At 38.0% G+C, this 22779-nt stretch overlaps 1 protein-coding gene across 3 annotated transcripts in view; it reads right to left on the bottom strand.

Moving 5' to 3' along the window:
• The window catches only part of VAV3 (vav guanine nucleotide exchange factor 3), a 264162-nt gene that overhangs the window by 39214 nt on the left and 202169 nt on the right, over nucleotides 1-22779 (bottom strand). For all 3 annotated transcript variants that reach the window (XM_048861085.2, XM_048861086.2, XM_048861087.2), the window contains one exon: nucleotides 169-305. In XM_048861085.2, coding sequence (XP_048717042.2) covers nucleotides 169-305 — 137 coding nt within the window. The remainder of the gene's footprint in view (nucleotides 1-168; nucleotides 306-22779) is intronic.

The following is a 22779-nucleotide window of genomic DNA, read 5'->3' as shown; positions in this document are numbered from 1 at the left end:
GAAATTCTTACATTAGACATGTATTTTGGGTAAAATGCACAAAAACTAAAGATTTTGTTGTTGTTGTTGATGATGATGAACATAAAAACAGGATGATGAACATAAAAATGAGTCAATAACAGTTTTCTCTCTCAAGCAATAGAATTGTAGCCATTGCTAGTCCCATACCTGCCAAAACCTGCTATGTGCATCTCCTTTGATGAGTTCAATAGTGTCCCCAGTCTGGATGTGTAACGGTGGGCCATCATGTGGTGCTGGCTGTGGTACCCCATTGTAGTTTCTAACGACTTGCATTTTTGGTAATCCTGCCAAAAATTGAATACAGGTTTTTGGTCAATGACATGGCAATCTAAGACATTCCAATGTGCATAAAATAATTAAATAAATATAATAAATAATAATAAAGATAATATATCAATGTTAGGAACTTAACTAGGAGCAGTCGGGGAAGGAAGTAAAAGCACATTCACCAGCTACTATATTTGAACAAGTAATGAAATGAGAAATTTCTCTCAGCTCCTCACTATATTTTTTTAGTTCAAGAAAAATATTTCTCTTTAGGCTACTGCTTACTTCAAAAAAAGCACAACACATACAGTTTAATGGAAAAGAATCATTTTTCCCCATCAACTCCATCCCTACCTCCTCCTACTTTCCTCTTGGGGCATTAGTTGATTTCATCACTAAGGAAACTCATCCTTTTCTGTGTATATATAACATTGGCCTTGTATAAGGTTTGTATCTTAAGGTTATCTTTGTAATCCAAAACAAAAATGTGATGGATGTGATGAAGTAATATTTAAGACATTGAAATGGAGAAACTCTCCAGGCTTGAATCAATGTTCCAAAAATGGTGCCATTAAAAGGAACATGTCTATGAATATCAGAGTGACAAACGTTCCATGCTTCTGATGCAATCTGTTTTTTTTTTTTTTTTAAACCTCATTTTTCTTAAGTTTGTTATTGGATATACAGTTCAATACTTCATTTTAAAAAACAGAACTCATGGTAGCATTCTGGCCTTATTGCACCAATACTGGCTGCATCTGAATTGGGATCTTTTTCAAAGGTGAGAATGCCATCTCCTGAAACATAAGCCACTTAAATTAGTCTAGCTTCAACTTTCAGGCACTGGATCGTGTTACATCTTTCTCTGTTAGATTGAAGAGCTCATTATTAAATATTTCTTTCCAATGTAGTACTTATAGACTGTAACCAATTCAACCCTTAACCTTCTCATTGTTAAGCTACACAGATTGAGCTCCTTGGATCTATCACTATAAGGGAAATTTTCCAATCCTTTAATCTTTCTCGTCACTCTTCTCTGAACGGTCTCCAATTTTTCCAACATCCTTCTTGAAGTGTGGACACCAAAACTGGACACAGTATTCCAGCAGTCATTGCAGCAGTGCCAAAACAGGGCTAATATAAACACACTTCTCCAACTGGAGAGTCCCCTGTTTATGCATCAAAGGATCAAATTAGCTCTTTTAGTAACAGTGCTGCACTGAGAGGTCACGGTTACAGGATTATCCACCATCACACCCAAATCATTTTCAGAATCACTGCTTCCTGGGGTAGAGTCTCTCACTGTATAAATATGGCCTACATTCTTTGTTCCTAGATGTATAATTTACATTTAGCTGTATTAAAACATATATCGGGGTAGTTTATTTTTTGTCAAGGTCCAAATTTCTTGCTCAAGGTATAGAAAAGGTCCAGACTCTAGAGAAAATAATTAAGAAAACCTCAATAATGATAATAAGTAAATAAAAAGATGTCAGGGTCCATTTAAAAGCATCCGGCTGTCCAGATTTGGCCCACTGTCCGTCTATGGACTACCCCTAACATATATTATTGTTTGCACAGAGTTTACCAAGCGGTCCACATTGCTCTGTATTAATGACCTGTCCTCCTCATTATTTACCTTTTCCCAAAGTTCACAATGATGATTTTATGTTTTCTTCCATGTCATTGATAAAAATGTTGAATGGTGTAGGGCTAAGAACAGATCCCTGCAGGACCCCCCTAGAAACACACCCACTCGATGATTATTCCCCATTTACAATTATATCTTGAGACCCATCAATTAATCCATGTAACGTGTGCTATGTTCATTTTATATCATTCTAGTTTTTTTAATCACAATGTCATGTGGTATACAGGCAAAAAAGACATACATAAGTCAAGCATGAGACAAGATCAGTTCTTCCATCTGTCTTTGATACATACTTTAATCTAATTTGGTTGTTTATCACTACACATGGGATGTTACAGGTTCCTATAATTAATTGGATATACCATGCTGCTGTAATCATATGAACCATTTTAGGTCAAATGCTCTTAAGAACTAAGCAAACGTGGAAGAACACAGTTCACTTGTCTGGACTGATAGATATCAACTGTTTTGCTGCTGAGAAATATGAGATAAACCCGCTTTTGAGACAGGCCTAGAATTTGGCTTTCCATTTTTTGTTTAGAAAGTTCGTCATTATATTTCTATACACAGATAAATACACATACACATGAATTATATTATATAGTAGAACCTCAGAGTTACTAACACCTCAGGAATGGAGGTTGTTCGTAACTCTGAAATGTTCATAACTCTGAACAAAACATTATGGTTGTTCTTTCAAAAGTTTACAGCTGAACACTGACTTAATACGGCTTTGAAACTTTACTATGCAAAAGAAAAATGCTGCTTTTAACCATCTTTATTTAAATGAAACAAGCACAGAAACAATTTCCTTACCTTGTCAAATATTTTTAAACCTTCTCTTTAATCTTTTAGTAGTTTACATTTAACACAGTACTGTACTGTATTTTCTGCCCCCCCCCCCTTTTTTTTTGGTCTCTGCTGCTTTCTGATTGCGTACTTCCGGTTTCAAAAGATATGTGTGGTTGACCGGTTAGTTCATAACTCTGGTGTTCGTAACTCTGAGGTTTTACTGTATATATATTGAACATGTACTTTATGGAGCAGTAAATAATCTAACAGTATTTTCAATGAGTAAGACTAAATTTCAAGCCAACAAAATATTAGGCAAAATATTAGGCAAAATAATACCAACTCTATATGATGTGACTTGGACTGAAATAAAAGAATAACTATTCCATCAAATTGATTATATTATCTAATACATCTAAAATTAGACACCTAAACTTAAAAAAAATTTACTGCCTTCATCCCAGCTAGATGAAATACCAATTCTGGCTTCATTTAACAGTTTAATCAGGTTGCCACTCTGCAAAATACATATTGATCAATGCACTACACAACTGATTCAGCATCAACCATTTTTGCCTTCTGTGTATGGTGTTGCATATGAGTGAGAGAATGTTTGCAGCAGTATAGATTAGTACCTATTCACAAGGCTGATAACTTTGTCCTAATACAATAAAGTTTCCCTGTGGCAATATCTTAGAAGATAGCACTGCGTACTTGGTCAATGAGCTGTCAGCATGTCCTGGCCTCTCACTTTTGAGACCTAATTTCAAGACTAAGAAACTTACATTAAAAATTATGTTTTACAAAATGTCAAATCAAGTGATTTTAGCTTTTTTTCAATCAAATGTTTACAGTCTGCGTATACAGCACTTCACTACCTCTTTGTGACAATCTCACTAGAAAGGCATTAAGGAGTACTTGACTATGTGTTTCACTGGGAATCCTACTTTATTAAAAATAAGAATTTCAACCATTAGAAAGGTCAGAACAATCATGGCACGCAGAATTAACAGATGCAGCCTGATTTTTAACTTTTATTTACGGAAGTGGGAGTTGTGGAATGCTCAGCAGGCCAACAGTGTTAAAGAAATTCCATGTTGTCTCAAACAGCAGAATTGTAAAAAAGATAGCACAGGATTAACAACATTAAAAGATATCACAGTATTATCAACATTAAAATATATCATGCCTGTGTGCCTTGCATAAAGTTTAAACATGCTTAATTCTGTTAAGACCAAATGCTACAGTAATTACAATGGCAGAAGGGAGTTGTTAACATGAGACTGCAGCACTTGGCCTCCAAGAGGCTGATCTAAAACCCATTGCAGTCACCAGAAAGAATACGATTGGCTTTCATGGGCTTTGTCTCAGGTTCTTATTCTTGAGTCATGTGATTTCATTTAATTATTATTGAAACAAAACTCTGTGTGATATTTTCAGTCTCATAAATTTTTGGTGCCAAAACTGAAGTTTCCTAAAAGAGCTGGCTAACGCACTGGACCATGGATTAATGATCCCAAGCGACACAGGCACTGAGTACTCTCATTGCCCACTTGAAAACTTCAGTGGCAGCTATGGGAACTCAGCATATCACCTGACTACACGAGCCTACTTGTCATATTTGCTTATATAAATAATGAATATTTTTTGTTTTTACTTACAAACACCTCATGTTAATTTAACTTCTGAAATTTGCTTTGCAGCTAAAGTAGAAGGATTTAAAACAAAATTTTCAGGTCTATGATTATTGGCATTTTAAAACAAAATATAAATTAAAAAAGAACCGTTTTCCTTACAGTAGGCTGAAATTGAAGGTTCAGTATAAACTAATGTGCTTTTACCTGTTCCTGTAATTTTTGAACATGTAATGTATTTAACACAAGACAGGCACAGAGGAGACATAAATTTAAAATTCGGCAAACTGAAAATACAATGACCAACTATTAAAGTTATTTTACCTGGCACATTGCATACCCGGAATCACAACAGGATGGAGAATGTAAAAATATCTACTCCACTAAAAGATGCTTTCACAAGGTCTATAAACTGATTTTCATATTCAAGAGGCAGACCTACCATAACAAGCTAATAAAGAACTTCAAAAGCAGGTCAAAGTCTCTCCTGTGTTAACCCTCCTCCAATAATGGGACTGTCTGAGTCACAGAGATTATGTTCTCTGGTTATCCCAGCAAATCCAGACATGGCACAGATAACTTGTATTGATTACACACGTAAAAGCAGTGAATCTGTAGGATGTATGCATCATTCATGATCTGAAAAGTTTCAGTGGAAGGAGCTATATCTGCACCATAATTTTAATATATAGAAAAAAGATTATACTTTTCCAGAGAATGAAGACTAACACGAATCATGGAAATTACTCCAAAATGTGCATATGCTTTCTTCCTTCTATAAAAGCTCGTACCACAGAACCTCAGCTGTATCTCAATTAGGCGTGGAGAGAATGATTGGGGTGCATGGAAGCATATAGCAATGAATGAGAGAAGGTAGTTAAGGAAGGAGAAAGTAGTTAAGGACATTGAAGTCAATGGTACATGGGACAAAATACAACATGGTTTTACAAAAGGTAGATCGTGACAAACCAACCTGATTTCCTTCTTTGAGAAAGTAACAGATTTTTTTAGACAAAGGAAACGCAGTGGATCTAATTTACCTTGATTTTCGTAAGGCGTTTGATACCGTGCCACATGGGGAATTATTAGTTAAATTGGATATGATGGGGATCAATAGGAAAATTGAAAGGTGGATAAGGAATTGGTTAAAGGGGAGACTACAACGGGTGCTACTGAAAGGTGAACTGTCAGGCTGGAGGGAGGTTACCAGTGGAGTTTCTCAGGGATCGGTTTTGGAACCAATCTTATTTAATCTTTTTATTACTGACCTTGGCACAAAAAGTGGGAGTGTGCTAATAAAGTTTGCGGATGATACAAAGCTGGGAGGTATTGCCAATTTAGAGAAGGACAGGGATATCCTACAGGAGGATCTGGATGACCTTGTAAACTGGAGTAATAGTAATAGGATGAAATTTAATAGTGAAAAGTGTAAGGTCATGCATTTAGGGATTAATAACAAGAATTTTAGTTATAAGCTAAGGACACATCAATTAGAAGTAACGGAGGAGGAAAAGGACCTTGGAGTATTGGTTGATCATAGGATGACTATGAGCTGCCAATGTGATATGGCCGTGAAAAAAGCTAATGTGGTCTTGGGATCATCAGGAGAGGTATTTCCAGTAGGGATAAGGAGGTTTTAGTACCGTTATACAAGGCACTGGTGAGACCTCACCTGGAATACTGTGTGCAGTTCTGGTCTCCCATGTTTAAGAAGGATGAATTCAAACTGGAACAGGTACAGAGAAGGGCTACTAGGATGATCCGAGGAATGGAAAACTTGTCTTATGAAAGGAGACTCAAGGAGCTTGGCTTGTTTAGCCTAACTAAAAGAAGGTGGAGGGGACATATGATTGCTCTCTATAAATATATCAGAGGGATAAATACTGGAGAGGGAGAGGAATTATTTAAGCTCAGTACCAATGTGGACACAAGAACAAATGGATATAAACTAGCCACCAGGAAATTTAGACTAGAAATTAGACGAAGGTTTCTAACCATCAGAGGAGGGAAGTTTTGGAATAGCCTTCCAAGGGAAGCAGTGGGGGCAAAAGATCTATCTGGCTTTAAGATTAAACTCGATAAGTTTATGGAGGAGATGGTATGATGGGATAACATGATTTTGGTAATTAAATATTCATGGTATATAGGCCCAATGGCCTGTGATGGGATATTAGAGGGGGTGGGATCCGAGTTACCCAGGAAAGAACTTTCTGTAGTACCTGGCTGATGAATCTTGCCCATATGCTCAGGGTTTAGCTGATCGCCATACAGGGTTTAGCTGATCGCCATATTTGGGGTCGGGAAGGAATTTTCCTCCAGGGCAGATTGGAAGAGGCCCTGGAGGTTTTTCGCCTTCCTCTGTAGCATGGGGCATGGGTCACTTGCTGGAGGATTATCTTTAAACTACGATTTGAGGACTTCAATAGCACAGATATAGGTGTGAGGTATTTTACAGGAGTGGTGGGTGAAATTCTGTGGCCTGCGTTGTGCAGGAGGTCAGACTAGATGATCATAATGGTCCCTTCTGACCTAAATATCTATGAATCTATGAATGGTGGCAAATGGATGGAGTGTGCAGAAAACTGTGCTTAGCTTTCTCTGTGTCAAATAATGCTGATTTGGTATAGTAACTTAGAAGCACTTCTAGCTGGCTAATACTGAAATGTGTTTACAGCTGTATTTCATATCTGGAATCTAGCTGTTTCCCCATTCTACCCTTTCTCTCCCCTTCTCCCCCATTGTCTTTGAAATAATTAAAAAATCAGCATTCTTTCAAAGGACACACTACAGGAGTAAAAACTTCACAAACAAGAGTTCATACAGAGAAGAAAGTATATACCAAGCCCTGCTAAGGAAAGTCCAAAAAGGAAAATATAACCCAGTGGTGTGATACAGATCCCTTTCTGTGCCCACAGAAAATGAGAGTCAGGTATATGCCTTGCTAGAAAGCCTGGGCTTTTTAGCTCAAGCTGTAGTAGCTGCTTGGACATTAGGCTCTGGAGGTCTTGATGTATCAGCCAAGATGACAGCTATCACAAGAACACTTATGTGGGTTCTGAGATAACAAACAAGGAGTTGAGACAGGCTTCACATTATAGCACTGAGTTGACAGGACCCAAAGCTCCACATTCATAAACAACTGAACATGGATTGCAATATTTTTCATATCACTAATGGAAATCTAAAAATTGGTATCCTTCCAAAGGAGTCCTAAACTATTTAATAACTTCTTAAACTTGATTAAAAATACATTATTAGAGAGGATAGATTTATCTGGAAAGTACAAGAGCAATTTTTTGTTGTTAAACACAAACTTCAAGAAACTTTTCATTTAAAAAAATAGCTAATCAACAAGAGTAAATAATGTGTATGGGTGGGAAATTTGTGATTTAGAATTATACTGTGGCAGAATATATTATAATGCAAGAAAAAAGTATGTGTTTCAAACATCTATAAATTCTACCATCAAAGCAAATATTTTTAAAAGCAGCTTGTTCTCAGTGACATTTGATTACAGAACATTCAAAAATTCCCAACAATCGCCCCACAACGGGGAATCTATATTTCTCCTTAGGAATCTCAGGGAGAGTGCCGAGTAAATGGCATTTGAATGCCAATGACACAAGGAGACATCCAGAACATCTGGAAGGGAGGCTGTTTCCACCAACAACTGAATTTTATTTTCTAAAGTTATCTATACAACCCTATCACTAATTTTAAAAAAGTGTAGATTAGCAGGTATAAACAATTCAGTTGAGTTTCACGGTAGTACAGAGGCAAATTTCTATATACTCAAATTAAATGTTGGTAACCCCCATTATTTTCAGCAACATATTCTGAGGTACACCTCACTGAGTGGACTATGAAAGTACAAAACATCTTCAGTAGAAACAGAGACTAACAACTAAAACGGATTATGTAAAATATAGTTCCAGAGACATTACCGCTGTGGGGTATTACAGCTGCAGTACCAAAGAGGTCTGGCAGATTCACAGAAAACAGTCTGGGAGGTATATATCTGGTGCAAAGATAGGTGCTTGTGAATGTATCTAAATGCACATAGAACTACTGCAACAAAAGAACAGCAATAGGCTAAAATCATGGCCTACTGAAATCAATTGGAGTTTTGCCATTCACCTCAGTAGGGCCCAGGTATTACCTTAGTGCTTACAAGTCTACACCAGTAAACTTCCCAATACGAACAAACAAAATCAGTGTGCCAACGTCTGATCTTTAAAAAGAAACAGCTGCAATATCGGCCTTCATAACCCATCAAATGGCTGAAATCATGTCCCCTCTGGCTGCCAGACTAAACTCTGAGAACCTCCACGTGAATGCACCTTAGCAGCCAAGACCGGATCACACAAAAGACTGAGCTGAATCTCAGTTCATGAGAAATCAAGGGATAAACGCAGGTCTGTCATAGCCATGTTTTATAAAGTACCAATCTGGCTACAGTGCAGACTTTACCTTTATTTAAACTTGTATTACACATTTGAATATGTTCTCTGGTAATTACAGGACAAGGAAGAAGGCTCACGTATTCCTTACAGTTTTAGTTTTAAAATGAGTATTAACAGAGAATATATATACATTAGGAATAAGCTACATATATGCATTAAAGCATCTCTGTATCTATGAACAGCACTGAAGGCCATCAGAGTCTGATACAAAGATTCCCGAGGAGGAATAAGACATGTAAATATTATTCTTGCGTACAACAGGAGTCATTCGTGCCAGTGATAACCCTGTCAGAGCAGACCTCAGCATCTGTTATTCCTGAATAATCAAAAGTTTGGTTTAGGCTTTAGTCACAGATCATTTAATCATAGAGAATGATGGAACAAAAATATAGGAGAATGGGGCATACTGGTGAATTTATGCTTACAGTGTGTTTTATTTTCAGGGCTCATTGGGTGAGCTCTGTTTGCACTGAAAGTTCAGTGCAAGTTAATTTGAATCTTGAGGATCAGAAAGAGGATTGGTTTGACAGTGATTCTCTCATGATCCCTTCTTTATGGTTGGAGACTGTTTCATGAATTTTCTGGAATCATCCAAATATTTGGGGTTTGATCCAAAGGCCATTTAAGAAATAGAATGAATTCTATAGACTTCAATGCACTTTGGACCAAGTGCTTAATATTATACCATCAAGTGTATCTGAAAGAATGAGGTAAGACCACATTCTTTAAAAAAAATAAAATAAATAACTCAGCCAGAGCCCTAGCTCAGCAGCACCTGCCTCCCCTGGAGCTGAAGACAGGCTGCTTTGCCTCCCACCAGACCACTTTGTTTCAATCCTAGTCCCCCAGGTGGGTAACTCTCTCAAACCACATCCACCTACAAACCAACTAACTGGGGAGAGAAGCCCATTCCAATATTTTTAAGTATGTAACTATTCAGGTTAAGTGTCAGAAATGTGACTCAGAATATCACTCATCATGTAGAATGCATCCGATGAAGTGAGCTGTAGCTCACGAAAGCTTATGCTCAAATAAATTTGTTAGTCTCTAAGGTGCCACAAGTACTCCTTTTCTTTTTACTCATCATGTAGAAGACCCAACATAATGATATACTGGGAACCAAGCGCTAGAATTTAGCTAAATCTGTGAGTTTAAGCTTTTGATTTTCAAATCAGCACCACCACTTGAATTATAGGAGCTCCCAAAGACCCAATTGTGGTGGGGACTGTACAAGCACACACAAAATCATGGCCCCTCCCCTATAGGGCTCTCAATCTAATTTAAGATTTTTAAAAAGCAACAAGTGAGCATAACAACAACAATAGAGGGAAAGCAGATGGGATGATGAGGGTAACAAGAGAAGCATGGGAATACAGCAAACAGCTATGTTCTCAATTTCATGGCTCTGAGACACTTAAAAAAACAAAAAAGTCAATAATCTCTCTAAGGCCAACTACCCAGTCACTATTATTAAAGTGCAGTAATCCAATTTGAAAAGGATATTTAATGGCCAATTCTATTCTGAAAGGTGACTATGCAAAAACAGTACTTATTGTACTCCACAGATCTGATGATGACTCTTCAGAGTCATGGCTTCTGACTTCAGTGACAAAAATATATTCTTACTACATGTTACTTCTGTTTACACTGTACTGATTAAAGATGCTGAGCCAATAAAGATGGAACATCCTAACACCATCTTTTAAGGGTACTTTTCAGAACAGAATGGGGATTTAAGGAATATAATTAATGTTGGATAAAACTACCGATGACGTGGTTGTTCCTGCATCAGAAAGACAATGCATTAAGTGGATGTTTGGTTCTCTCGATTCCAAATGTCATTGTTTCTGCATATCTTGAAGAGTTTAAAAATGTGTAAGACACTTTTCAGAACCTCACAGTATGTCCAGGCAAGATGCCTTTTCAACAGAAATACTGACAATTCCTAAAGAATCAGTTCTGAATCTACCTTTTTTTGTTCTGCTTCTGATTAGTTATCCTTCCACTGTATCATTTACTACATGTTCTCCTTCACTTGGCCCTACATTCATTATGGTTCCTTTTAATCTACAAATTTGCTAAATCTGGCTTCTTGCATATTTAACATTCAGCTCCTGCTCTCCTCCATTAATTGTTTAAAGTTCCACTCATGGAGGCATTTATACAGAAGATTCCCTGGCAAGGTTCTCCTTGTACCACCGCATTGCTCTCTTGCCTGAGCACAGAATACTCTAGTGGGATATGGGGGCGGGGGAGCTGCACCATCCCATTCCCGCATCTCAGCTGACAAATTTACAACATAGCTCCAAAACCTAATTGAAAAATATTTACATTTCCCTTCCCTCCACTTCCACACAGATAAAAGCTTTTAAAGTTCCATCCCCCAGGACAGATAAATCTACTACAGAAATTCAAATTCTTTGCAATCCTAAATCTATTCCCAGTGACATTCTGATTCAACTTTAATTTACTCACTCCAGTTCTCCTTCAACACTTCCTAGTGCAGTAGTGCTTTAAATTCCTCCCTGAAGCAGCACTCTAGGTCCCCCGTCAATCTCTTCCTAGTTTATCCTCCCTAATTGTGGAACTTGGGACTTTTGTAATGACTGATTTTCTACTTGTTACCATTTACTGCATCAGCCATACTTTGGGTAGCAACTTCTGAAAAAATACATCAGCAAGCAACTAAAGCTCAAGCTGTGAGGGGAAAAATTCTCTACTAACACAAGTTGATTAGCATTCATGTCTTTATCAGAAATGGAAAACTTTTCAACCTCAAGAAGCCCTTTTGGTATCTTGTGTGTACAAACAAGTTTGCAGAGATTGTATCTTCGGTTTATAGAACTGAGTACAGTGCATACCCTTATCCTGATGAGCATATCTTGTCATAAGAATACACCCTATTTTTTAGCCAAAGTTAGAACACACATAGAAACTTTTGGGATTTCAAGCATTGATTTTAGCTTTTAGTTTGCATCAACACATTACTTTAGGATTTATAAAACATCAAGATAAGTCCCTTCCAAGGTGAAATTACCTAGATTAAAAAAGTCTCTGCACAGGTAAAGATTTTTTGGAGTTTTTTATTTATTTATTTTTAAGAGGGTGGGGGGAAATGAAGCAACCCCTATTGCATTTGCTGAAAACTTCTGTAGATCTGGCCAATAGGAATCTAACATTAGCCCACTTACTTTTGAGAATCTAGGTTGGACAGCCTAATCACTGACGACACAGATGGCTCATATGAATAAATGTGGAGTGTAGAGGAAGAAAGAGAAGTTAAAGCAATAGAAAACCCATGCAAAATTGCAACTTAGGTGGACAGTCTATATTCAACATTCAGACGTGTACTTGGAATCTTAATATTCCTCTTCTGTATTTTGACTTCCCAGTTAATCCTAATACAATACTGGTTGGCTTCAAGAGAAAGAGGAGAAAAACTAGGTAACATGCACGCCTTCGTGCTGTGGTAATGAATTATCATTATGAATAATGCTCCTAGGCATTCAAATATTACAATGATGAGCATGGTATGAAAGGTGGAGACATTAGACAGTACATAGATTTTCTTCGCTGATTGGCTAGGACTTCTCTTTCATGGAATTTCCTCTTTCAATAGGCATGTATTAAGAATAATTTCATTGTACATATTTCATTTCAAACTCACATTCAAACAACCATTTTTTACTTCAAGTGACTTGAATGAGTCTTAAGTAAGGGTTTTCAGGGTCATGTCTAAATGTTGAAGAAACTCAGTACTTTAAACTAACAGTGGAAATTACTAACTGTTGGGAGTTAACAAGAACACACAAATGAAAAAGAGAACAATACCACAAAACATGCACTTTGTTTATTTACTTTGACAACTGCAAAGAAACTTAAATAATTTATATTGTACTGATAAATGTACTATAGTATAGTTTTACAAATAATGATGTATTAGAAATATAAGCCTTCACTAAAAACTTCTGCTATTAAATCTTTGCTAAGAAACAGGAGACTCTTATTTGGTATGTGAACTAACAAATATGGTTTATTGAGATGCCATAGCTATAAAAGCACAAAATGGCATTTATCAGATGCTGAACAGAAGGTGTTATATTGACTGTTATTCCTTCTAATATACTGGCATGGGGTGCAGAACTTTACAAACGCTTTTGTTTAAGCAGGTACCTGCCCTGAGGAGCTCACAGCTTAAACTGGACAGACAAAATTCAAATAATTAAAGGATGAGTCATGAGGGCAAGAGCAGACAGAGTTGTGGATGATCAGTAACGCAAAACTTGGCAACAGAAGTGGGAATGAAGCGTGGATGAGTTACTAAGCAGATATTCCAGAGCACCTGCCTATATTTTGGGTAGTATATTTTGTGGGCTGTTCACTTACATGTACATTTTAAAGAAAAGTATGGTATATAATGAAAGGGGAAAGAAGCTTCGCTTTAGCAGACAGGATCTTGAGAACATGAATGGAAGACTTCACTGTGGAAAACAAGACATTGAATACCATGAGGTGTACAAGGCTGCAGGTCTTGTATATAGCCTAAACTTGTATACATTGTTGAGCGTAATGTCCTGGTACACTCAGGCAATGGATGCTTTCGGATGGAAGTTGATTATTTGCTTTGAGACAAGCATAATGATAATAAGGAGTGGCTTCCAAAATGTGTAACAACAAGAATATGACAGGCAGGGCTCATGTGCAGTGTGACTCAAAGTATATTAAAAGCATGACAATGGGAGAAGGCCCTGCTTTCCAATATGTCAGTTCAGCAAAACGGGTGGTTAATCATAATGTGGACAGCACTGCGCATATATTTAAATAGTACTCATGGAGGGGTGGGCTAAATAACTGTGCACACTGAAATCTTTGAAAATGCAGTTTTATGGCATTTGGGCTCTCTGACTAGTTTTGCTTTTAATTACAATTTATAACATTTACACAAATACACACACATATTACAGAAGATATATCCACTGATGGTTTATAGAGAACAAATTACAAAACTAAGTAGTGGAAGGAGTTTAAGTTCTTCTCTTTTGCACTCAGTGCTTAACAATAGCATCTGCCTTTCCGAATAAAAGATTTAATGGGCAATTGATGTAAATACATTCTCATAAAGTAATATATTCTGTGTGTCCAGCAAGCTCCATTGAGAAAGGGTTGTAGCCGTAACATAGGAGAGAAAAAAGGTGGGAGAACCCTGACAAAGTGGACAGGATTCGAGCAAATATTTATAAAATCTAAGACATTCTAAATGACAGAACTGGTTTCATTTGTACACTGGACTTTTCAGTAATGCTTCTGAGACTCTGTAGGGGTCCTAGAAGGAGGAAACAGGATACTCCGGAGTAAGTCCAGCAGCGTCTTCTAGTCTCTTCTTCCTAACGGGGAATGAGGAAGAAGATCTTGAAACTGGGGAAACATGTCTTCTTTTGGAAACCCTATGCTTCCCATTGAGAACTGACAACTCAATCAGAGCTGAAAGGTGAACCTGGGCTATTACGGTTTCAGAGCTCTCTGCAACTGCAGATGTAATTGGAACCGATCCAGTAATCAACAAAGGATCTGACAACATGGACAACCTCAGATCTGACATTAAACACGAATCCATCTCCCTTGCTACTATAGATGAGTGGAACAGATCTCCACTTCAGAACCATAGCAGTCCTCTCCAAATCATGCAGATGCAACAGCTGTGATGCATAGGAACTGGCATTGCTAAGAGTGGCCGTTTTTTCTCTATACCTTTTTCTTCTTTGGCAGCTCAACAGACAGAGTCGAAGGTGATAGAATCATAGAATATCAGGTTTGGAAGGGACCTCAGGAGGTCATCTAGTCCAACCCCCTGCTCAAAGCAGGACCAATCCCCAACTAAAGCGCAGATTCTGACACAGTGATCAATTCCATCTTCCTCAATCTGCAAGTGGAAGTCGGGACCAGCCCTGGTCCTGCAGCAGCAGGGGTTCTGTCAGAGTTGGATCACTGGGGGCACTGGTAAGGGTAGCGAAACTGTCCCTTGACTTCTCTTCCAGAACCAGAGCAGATGGCCCTCAGTTCAGGCATCTGTAACCTCAGGGGCTTGACTGAGGGAGCTGTGGGAACGGAATCCAACCTTGACAGGGATTACGACTTCTGGGGACCCTGCAGTTCGTTGGCTCTGGTAGTCACTGGGGCAGAGACTGACGTCTTAGACCTAGGATCTGAGGACTGATTGGTCCAGAGGGTCTAGTCTCAAAGGCTTCCTTTAGAAGAAAAATCTGCAAACAAGTCTCCCTGTCCTTACAGGGTCTGGGAGTAAAGGTCTGGCAGATTGAACACCCAGAAAGCAACTGTCCTTCTCCCAGGCACTTGAGGCACCACACTAAGTCATCAGATGCCAGGCAGACAGCCAGACAAGAAGTGCATTTCTTGAATCCTGGCTTCCTCTGTTTCTTCAGTTCCACTGTAATCTGGAACTGTTAACTATTAGTTCACTAACTATAATAAATGGGCTAACACTAACTATTTCTAAGCAGAAAGAAACTCCAACTCCAAAGAGCAGTCACATCCATCCAACCATGGAAGAAACTGAGGTGGTGAGGGAGCTCTGCCCGCTTCATACCCTCGCCTTCAGCGTATCATGATGCTGAAGGGACACTGCTAGAAGTTCTACCATAAAGCATCACAATGTGGTCCAGTACTCATAAATGGGTATATGCAGAGCCATTCGAAGAACAGAAAATTAAGATAAAATACATAACAAATCAACAATAAGCAGTATAAAGGAATACCCTCGAACTGTACAGATGGAAATTTACAAGATAAAGTCACCATCAACCACTCAAACCCTATGGAGAATAAAACAGAAACTATCAGTTTACCCTCTCTCAAGCAAACATTGGGTAAATCAGAGGGAACATCAACCATGCCTTGAAGGACAACATACTGACTCCAGCAGTCCAACAAGGGCAGTTATCTCCAGAGGTCTTTCCATCAAGTGGCCCTCCCCTCAAGTGGCCCTGAGTTCAAATCAAGGAATTTATCATTGGATGTCTCTTACTTTGCTTGATCTAGACCACATAGGGCTTTATGTATTAAAATCAACACCACTGGAAGTAGACAGTAGCATATGCAACATAGGTGCACAGAATCAGTGTTGGATTTAAATCTTTAGATTATGGGATCTTTTTCCTTTTCAGTCTTTCTACCTTCTCTTCATTTAACTCAATGTTCTGCTAAAGCAAAAGCCCAGAGTCCTACAGTGGACAAGCATTAAAGCTGTGGAAAGGAGATCGTATGGTGTGAATCCAAGGCGATTGCTGTGCTGTAATCATAAATCATACTGTAAAGATCAGTAAATTTTCAAGCAAACCATCACTGGTCTAAGTCACATGTCATTCTGGAAGGAATGCTGTCATCTACCTATGAAGGCTTTGTTGATATATCATACTTCATACAATCCGCTGCCATCAAATTCAACTGGGGAAGCACTTCAAAAGCAGCTTTAGACTTTCAGGTTTACCACCTGAACTAACAGGGTGGCAACTCTAAATGCTTCCCTCCCCCACATGGGCTGGTTAAAGAATAACCCAAAAGATTAGTGAGAACAGGGTGGTGTTCTCAATGCTTCAGATAATGAAGTTACTATTTAATTCAGCGCTGTGTGTTAAAGATTAAGAAAAAGTTAAACACTTATGACAGAGCTGGAGAGCAAAGTCTGGCTACAGCTGTACTAGTTTTCCCACACCTCCCTGGAAATGTGCCCCAGCATTAACCTGAAGGTACCATCCTGAAGGGATAAAAGGGTTCATTAATCCATCCTCACGTACATTCAAATCAGTGACTCTACTTAAAGAAGAAACAGGTCGATTTCGCTCTACTCCTGCTTGGGAAAGCTCTGGAGCAGCAGTACGGGTAGACATTGAGAATATTCACCGGGGAGAAGTCATCAAAACCTGAGGCCGGGAAAGGAGTGGAAAAGTGAATGCACTCCCACGGTTTCAGAAACGTATCTGAAGAGAGCAGGTGAAATATGGACATCCTTTGCAACAGCCATGAGGCTCCTCACGGGTCTTCAGACTTATCCAACCCTGCAGTTATTGCCAGCTCTCATGCTTTTATTATGAAAGTCTGTATTTAGTGTTTTTCTTAAAGCTCCAGCTTTAAGAAAAAAAGACGGAGAAAGAATTCTAAGTACTAAGGAACTAGCCCTTACAGTTACAGAGACAAGCTTGAATATGTGAACCCAAAAGCTCAAAAACCAAAAGACAAATAAAAAACCAAAATGCATAATTTTTAAAATCTCATTATTTTTATTTCAATAGCATTTTGGGGGTGGGGGAGGGAAGAGGGCTGACTTGTAACTTTTGAATGCTTGTGCTTGGCAATACTGAGACAGCTACTACTCAATAGCTAGTCTGAAAGATGGATCCCCTTAAAAAGGCCCATTGACAGCATCCTAGTAGGAATCCCAGCAGCCAGAAGAGTGGATGTCAGAAGATTACAGATTTCTAACCTGGGCATTGCCCCTGGACATTAGAGCACCCACTACTTTCCATATCAACCTCTGGCTAACAGTCTTCTAGCTGTTAGGGGTATCTTTCCAACTAAGTAGTACATAAGTGGAGGTGTTTGAGAGTGTGTGTGATGAGTCTATATAGAAATTGAGACGTATGGTACTAAGAAAGAGTCAGTTTTACACAGATTATGGGGGAGAAAAGAAAGAAAAGAAGGAGAAACAAAAAGATAGGGGAGGAATAAAAGAATGTAAGGAAAAGAATGGACATAAGGGAGTGAAGGGAGAGAGACAGAAACCAAGCCAGAAAATGATGCATCCTAGTATACTATAGCAAAATAAGACAGAAAATATGGAGTGCAGCCAGGAAAGGAAAGGAGGTCCAAGGAAGGAAGAGAAAGACACGAGCTAAAAAGCATCAGGTACATTTTTCAGGCCTTGACTATTATGATGGTACTTCTTGTGACATGGATATTTATCCACCATGATCTGAACTGAAAGCACCAAGTTCCTTTTACACAGACCACAAAGTTAATACCCTCTGATAGTTGTTTTCAGTTTACATATTTAGCACCTGTACAGAAATTCGTTTCTTTCTTTTGGTAACAGATAATGTGCCTTGGAAAGGGAAATTAGTTACCAGTAATGCTGTTACATAGTCTACCATATTTCTATCATGCAACGGAAACTAGGCCTCACATAACAGCATTATGGGTTCATCTACCAGAAGGAATAGCCATGTAAATGTAATGTGTCCTAATGTAAAGGTAATGAATCCCAAATATTTTTTTAAAATAAGTAAATTTGATTAACAATGTGAAAAGTAAAAACACTAAATAATAATTATCAGTTACACTACACTATTCATTTTAACAAATCAGTCTCCCCACTCAGAGGTAGATATATTAGATGCCTTACCAAGTTATTTCCAGTTTTAGAGCAATTCCCTATAACTAAAATAAGGAATACTGGCAGAACTGGTAACTTCTCTAGAAACAAAATGATGTTGTAAAGACAGAAAAACTCCAAATTTACCAGAAAGGCAACTGGTGTTTCTACAACATGCCCCCTATTACCTATAAAAGCCTTTTTGGGCAAACACCAGTCAGCTAGGAATCCATGGATTTGTGGGACCTTTGCCATGCTTAACATAGGGGGTAACTATCTTGTATGGCATGCTTCCTTCAAAACCTACTAGCTTCGAAGGTAGACTCAGTGCAGGAGTATTAGTGCAACAAGCATGGGTAGCAGGAAGCCCAAAAAGATGTATAGATCAAGCTCTCTATTGAGAATCATCTCAATTTCTCAGCAGGTTCCCAGGTTTGAAGGCCATTTCCTTTCCCTGAGACATGGTCACAAAACCTTCCCCTGATGAGGGCAGGGTACAGCAGCAATTCTGCAAAATTCTCCTCAATGAGTTTTAGCAGTATTTCTTCTCCCACAGAAGGGGAAAATTTAGCCCTTAGAAATTTTTACAATGTTTCCTAAATTCTTTGTGTAAGCATTACTCTCAGTAGTGATCAAATTAAATGAATGAATCACAAAAAATCCATACCCTTTTGAGTAATATTAAAATTCAGTGACTTTTTATGATTATTATAATTCATTCCCTTATTATCTCTGTTTTGCTTTCTGAGAATGATAGAACTCTGACAATTAAAAACAAACATGGAAATATACAGGTAAGGGCAACTCTGCCCTTGCAAATTAATGGGAGATTTACAAGTCCCTGTAAATAACAGTTTTGCTGACGTGCCATTCTTTTCTACTTGCCAGCTGACAACACTAATTAAATTCATATCTTAAATTCATGACATTGCTACCTACTAAAATCAAGGACTGAATAGAGACACTGGATTTATGCTTATTACAACCATCTATAACCCACTTAAAAACCCTCCCAAGCTCCCCTGACCACAGTGACTGGAGAGGTGTTAATAGACAACTTCACCTTGATTGGTCCCTTGAAATATGTGTTAATGACTTTTGCTTGTATTTAGCTGTAACACTCCCAGTACATTTCTCAACGGTGAAGAAGAGCTCTGTGTAAGCTGGAAAGCTTGTCTCTTTCACCAACAGAAGTCGGTCCAGTAAAAGATATTACCTCACCCACCTTGTCTCTCTAATACTGAATAAAAGCAACTCTGGGACATCTTTAATTTGTACACTTGCATTTTTATGTGTGTGTATTGTTTTTTGAAAAGCGGTATCCTATGGTTTTCATAGATTAGACTTGTATGTCCATTTGTGCCTGTTACACTTTAATCTCTTCCCCCACTCCCTTCTGTGTGCCAACTCCCTTTTAGATATCACATTTTGCACTGAATAATCTATGTTAATATAGTGTGCTTATGGACCTAAAAGAAGGGTTTAGCAAAACTTTGACCTTGGCGTACATTAAAAATGCTGAACATGGAGTAAACACCGTATTCAGTGGGAGGAAACTAAAATCTGTTAGTCAACCAAAGCAAAGTAACAGCTCCAAGGAGTACATCTAAAAAGTTAGAGAAAATTAATTACTCACCTGCAGCCTAATCTTGCAATCTAACCACAGAAAAATGGAAGAGTTTGACTAAATAAATATGTTTCATATTTTGGCATCTGGGTCTTCTGATGTTTAATTAAAAGAAAAGGATGAACCCTAGCCGCTATGTTCTGCTCTTAATGCTAGATTGCTGCTTAGATAGTAAAGCAACAGGCACATTGAAAATGCCTATGACAGATACATAAATGTAAATGGGAGCTATGCAAATATATGAAATAAAATATATCCATTGTGCTCAGGTAAATGACATCCCACCCTACCACGAATTTCAAAACAATTTTTATTAAAAATACATTAACCCAAATAAAGGAAAAGAAACCCAGACTGAAACACTTCACATGGAGAAAAAACTTGTTTTTGCCTTTGGATATGAGTTACTGGAAAATATCTTGGCATTAGGCAAGTTGGTTCTTGTGCCATCATGCCATCATTATTCTGGGAAGAGGAAATATCTACACTTAGCATTAGTGCTACAGCAAAAGTAGCAGTGGTATTAAACCCTGAGATGAGAAATCACAATATAGGTTAACAGCCATCTAGCTCAATATTTAATTGGGTAGGACAGCATATACTTTTTGACCAGATGAGTTCAGCATGCTTAGGGGTGGTACACATCCTAACTCCTCCTTTGTTTGCAGTGTGTGAGAGACACCACTCTTACAGAATCGTTTGGGGGAATCTATTTATGCTACAGCATTCAATGAAATGGGGCTGTAACAATTCACTAAAACAGCTGTAGAGCCATTTTACCCCACCCATATTACACACAAATGTGTCAGAAGACAGCTGACCTTACGATGTTCTGGTAAAGTTACACCTGAATGGCCAGATCTAGGAGCACCAGAGCTCAGAGTTTAATGCCCTAGAGCAAAATAAGGAACAACAATAGACTAACACTGGGATTGACTTTTTCCCCTCAATAAAATTAGATATTTTGCAAACTTTTTCCTGTGTTACTTCCAGACAGCTTTTCAGGAAAATCACTGCCTAGAAAATTAAACCAACAATATAATTATGTTCCATATTACCTATGGAATACAAAAGCATTCAGTATTTCCTTATGTATAATTGCAACCTACTTGTGATGTTCTACCCATGCATACAAAATGTATTGTTAGATTTGTCAATAGAAATATTACAGTGAAGTTGAATAATGTTGTATATAGGATAAAGCATAAAAGTTAAACAAATTTCTTAAATGCGTGTCAAAGCCCTTTTCAGTTTTAATAGTTTACTCTATTACAATGAAACATTTTAGTGAAAACTTAGCAAGTCTAAAGCTACATAGTGTGAAAAAATATCTCCAGTAAAATATGCAAATGTATGTGTTCTGTTTTTATCATAGCTGCTAATTATTAGGCAGCCTACTCTTCCAAAAATAGTAGAAGTTTAAGAATACCTTCAAGTCTCTACAATGGCCTTGAGAATACTTTCAGCACTTTCTAAGGTCTTGTCTTCACAGTCCTGGCACAGTGCACTAAAGGTGTGCGCTAACATGTGGCAGTCTAACTGCTCAGCTCTAAAAGGTACCTCATTTGCATTAACGTAGTCCGAGTTTGGGACTACATTAAAGGGAACTAGGTAGCTTTTACAGCAGTGATACTAAGACCTCAGTGGTTCAGGAGCCAAATTAGCGATCAACATTACCCAAAACAGGCACAGTAGTATGAATTCGTTGTTTCTTTTACTATGGTATGATATATTCTTATTTAAACAGTAAATATATATTCTCACAGCAAAATGTCTAACCAAGTATTATTATTTTATCAACTTCAACTGGTTAATAACATAGTAAAAGCATCCTGATTGGTTACTGCAAAGAGCTGCAGGAGACACATTGCAGGGCCACTGCGGCTCGCAAGCCTCAGTCTGAGTATCACTGTTTTTGAGAGCAGGGTCTACACGGGTCAGTTAGAGCATTTTACAGATCACACCCTTGTGGTACATTTTGCCGCACCGTATAGCCCTAACTTTATTCTGTGTTTACCATGGTATAAATAAAGTAAAATGGTTGTTTTTAAGATGCCTGTTATTCTAGTCTCCCCTGTTTGGATTGGTAATATTTTGGCAGTAAGATTTTGTTTATTATCAGACCTACACAGTATGTTTGAACTACTAGTCTCATTCAGCAATTTGTTTTAGCAGCACATCTAATTAGTAGCATAGTCTTTTAATATTATACTTCTGGTATGGTGCTTTGAAAATCCATATTATCTAATACAGCATTTCAACAACATTAAGAACATAAAATTCATTATTAAAAGGTCTATACATTTAAAAAGTAATATCCATATTCATGACCCAATCTAATTTGTTGAGAAAATTTAAAACATTACAAAATGCCTCAGATTTCTACACCAATTATTCTCACACTGCGATCCACAGAAATTCATTGTGGTGAAGAATCCATCAGTCTTCAGTAAGGATGCTGAGCCCAGCTATTACTCTTATGGCCAGTCTCTGATCACTGGTATAATGGCATATAGAAGGCTTTAGTTATGTTACTGTATAGTTATATCAGCGCAACAGAGATTGGAATCTGGCCCTTAGGCTTTCTTGAGGTTTAAATAATAAAACAAGATAAAACAAGCACCTATCTGCGTCTTGTGTGACTACTTCAGTTTTTGGGGGGCACACCCAAGGCTGTCTGAGGCATAATATATAGCCACCCTCTAACACACAATTTCCTTGCTGCTTTCCCTTTGCTTAGGGGAAGAGAGACTTGTAATTTATTGCTGGTTTATTGCAGCAGCAAATCACAACCCTACCACAACAGCTAACCTGGCCAGTGTTGGGAAGATGGAGCAAGCTAAGGTTCCACCAGATCCCTGCCCTTCCCCACCCATTTGTTCTGGACATGGGGAGTGCTGAGTGCATAGGGGAGTAAGATAGATGGTTTTATTCCCCAT

Source organism: Caretta caretta, chromosome 8 (genome assembly GCF_965140235.1).
Source record: "Caretta caretta isolate rCarCar2 chromosome 8, rCarCar1.hap1, whole genome shotgun sequence".
In the NCBI taxonomy this organism is placed as follows: Eukaryota; Metazoa; Chordata; order Testudines; family Cheloniidae; genus Caretta; species Caretta caretta.
The sequence above is the reverse complement of the archived record's forward strand: the minus strand, read 5'-3'. Positions and strand labels throughout refer to the sequence as shown.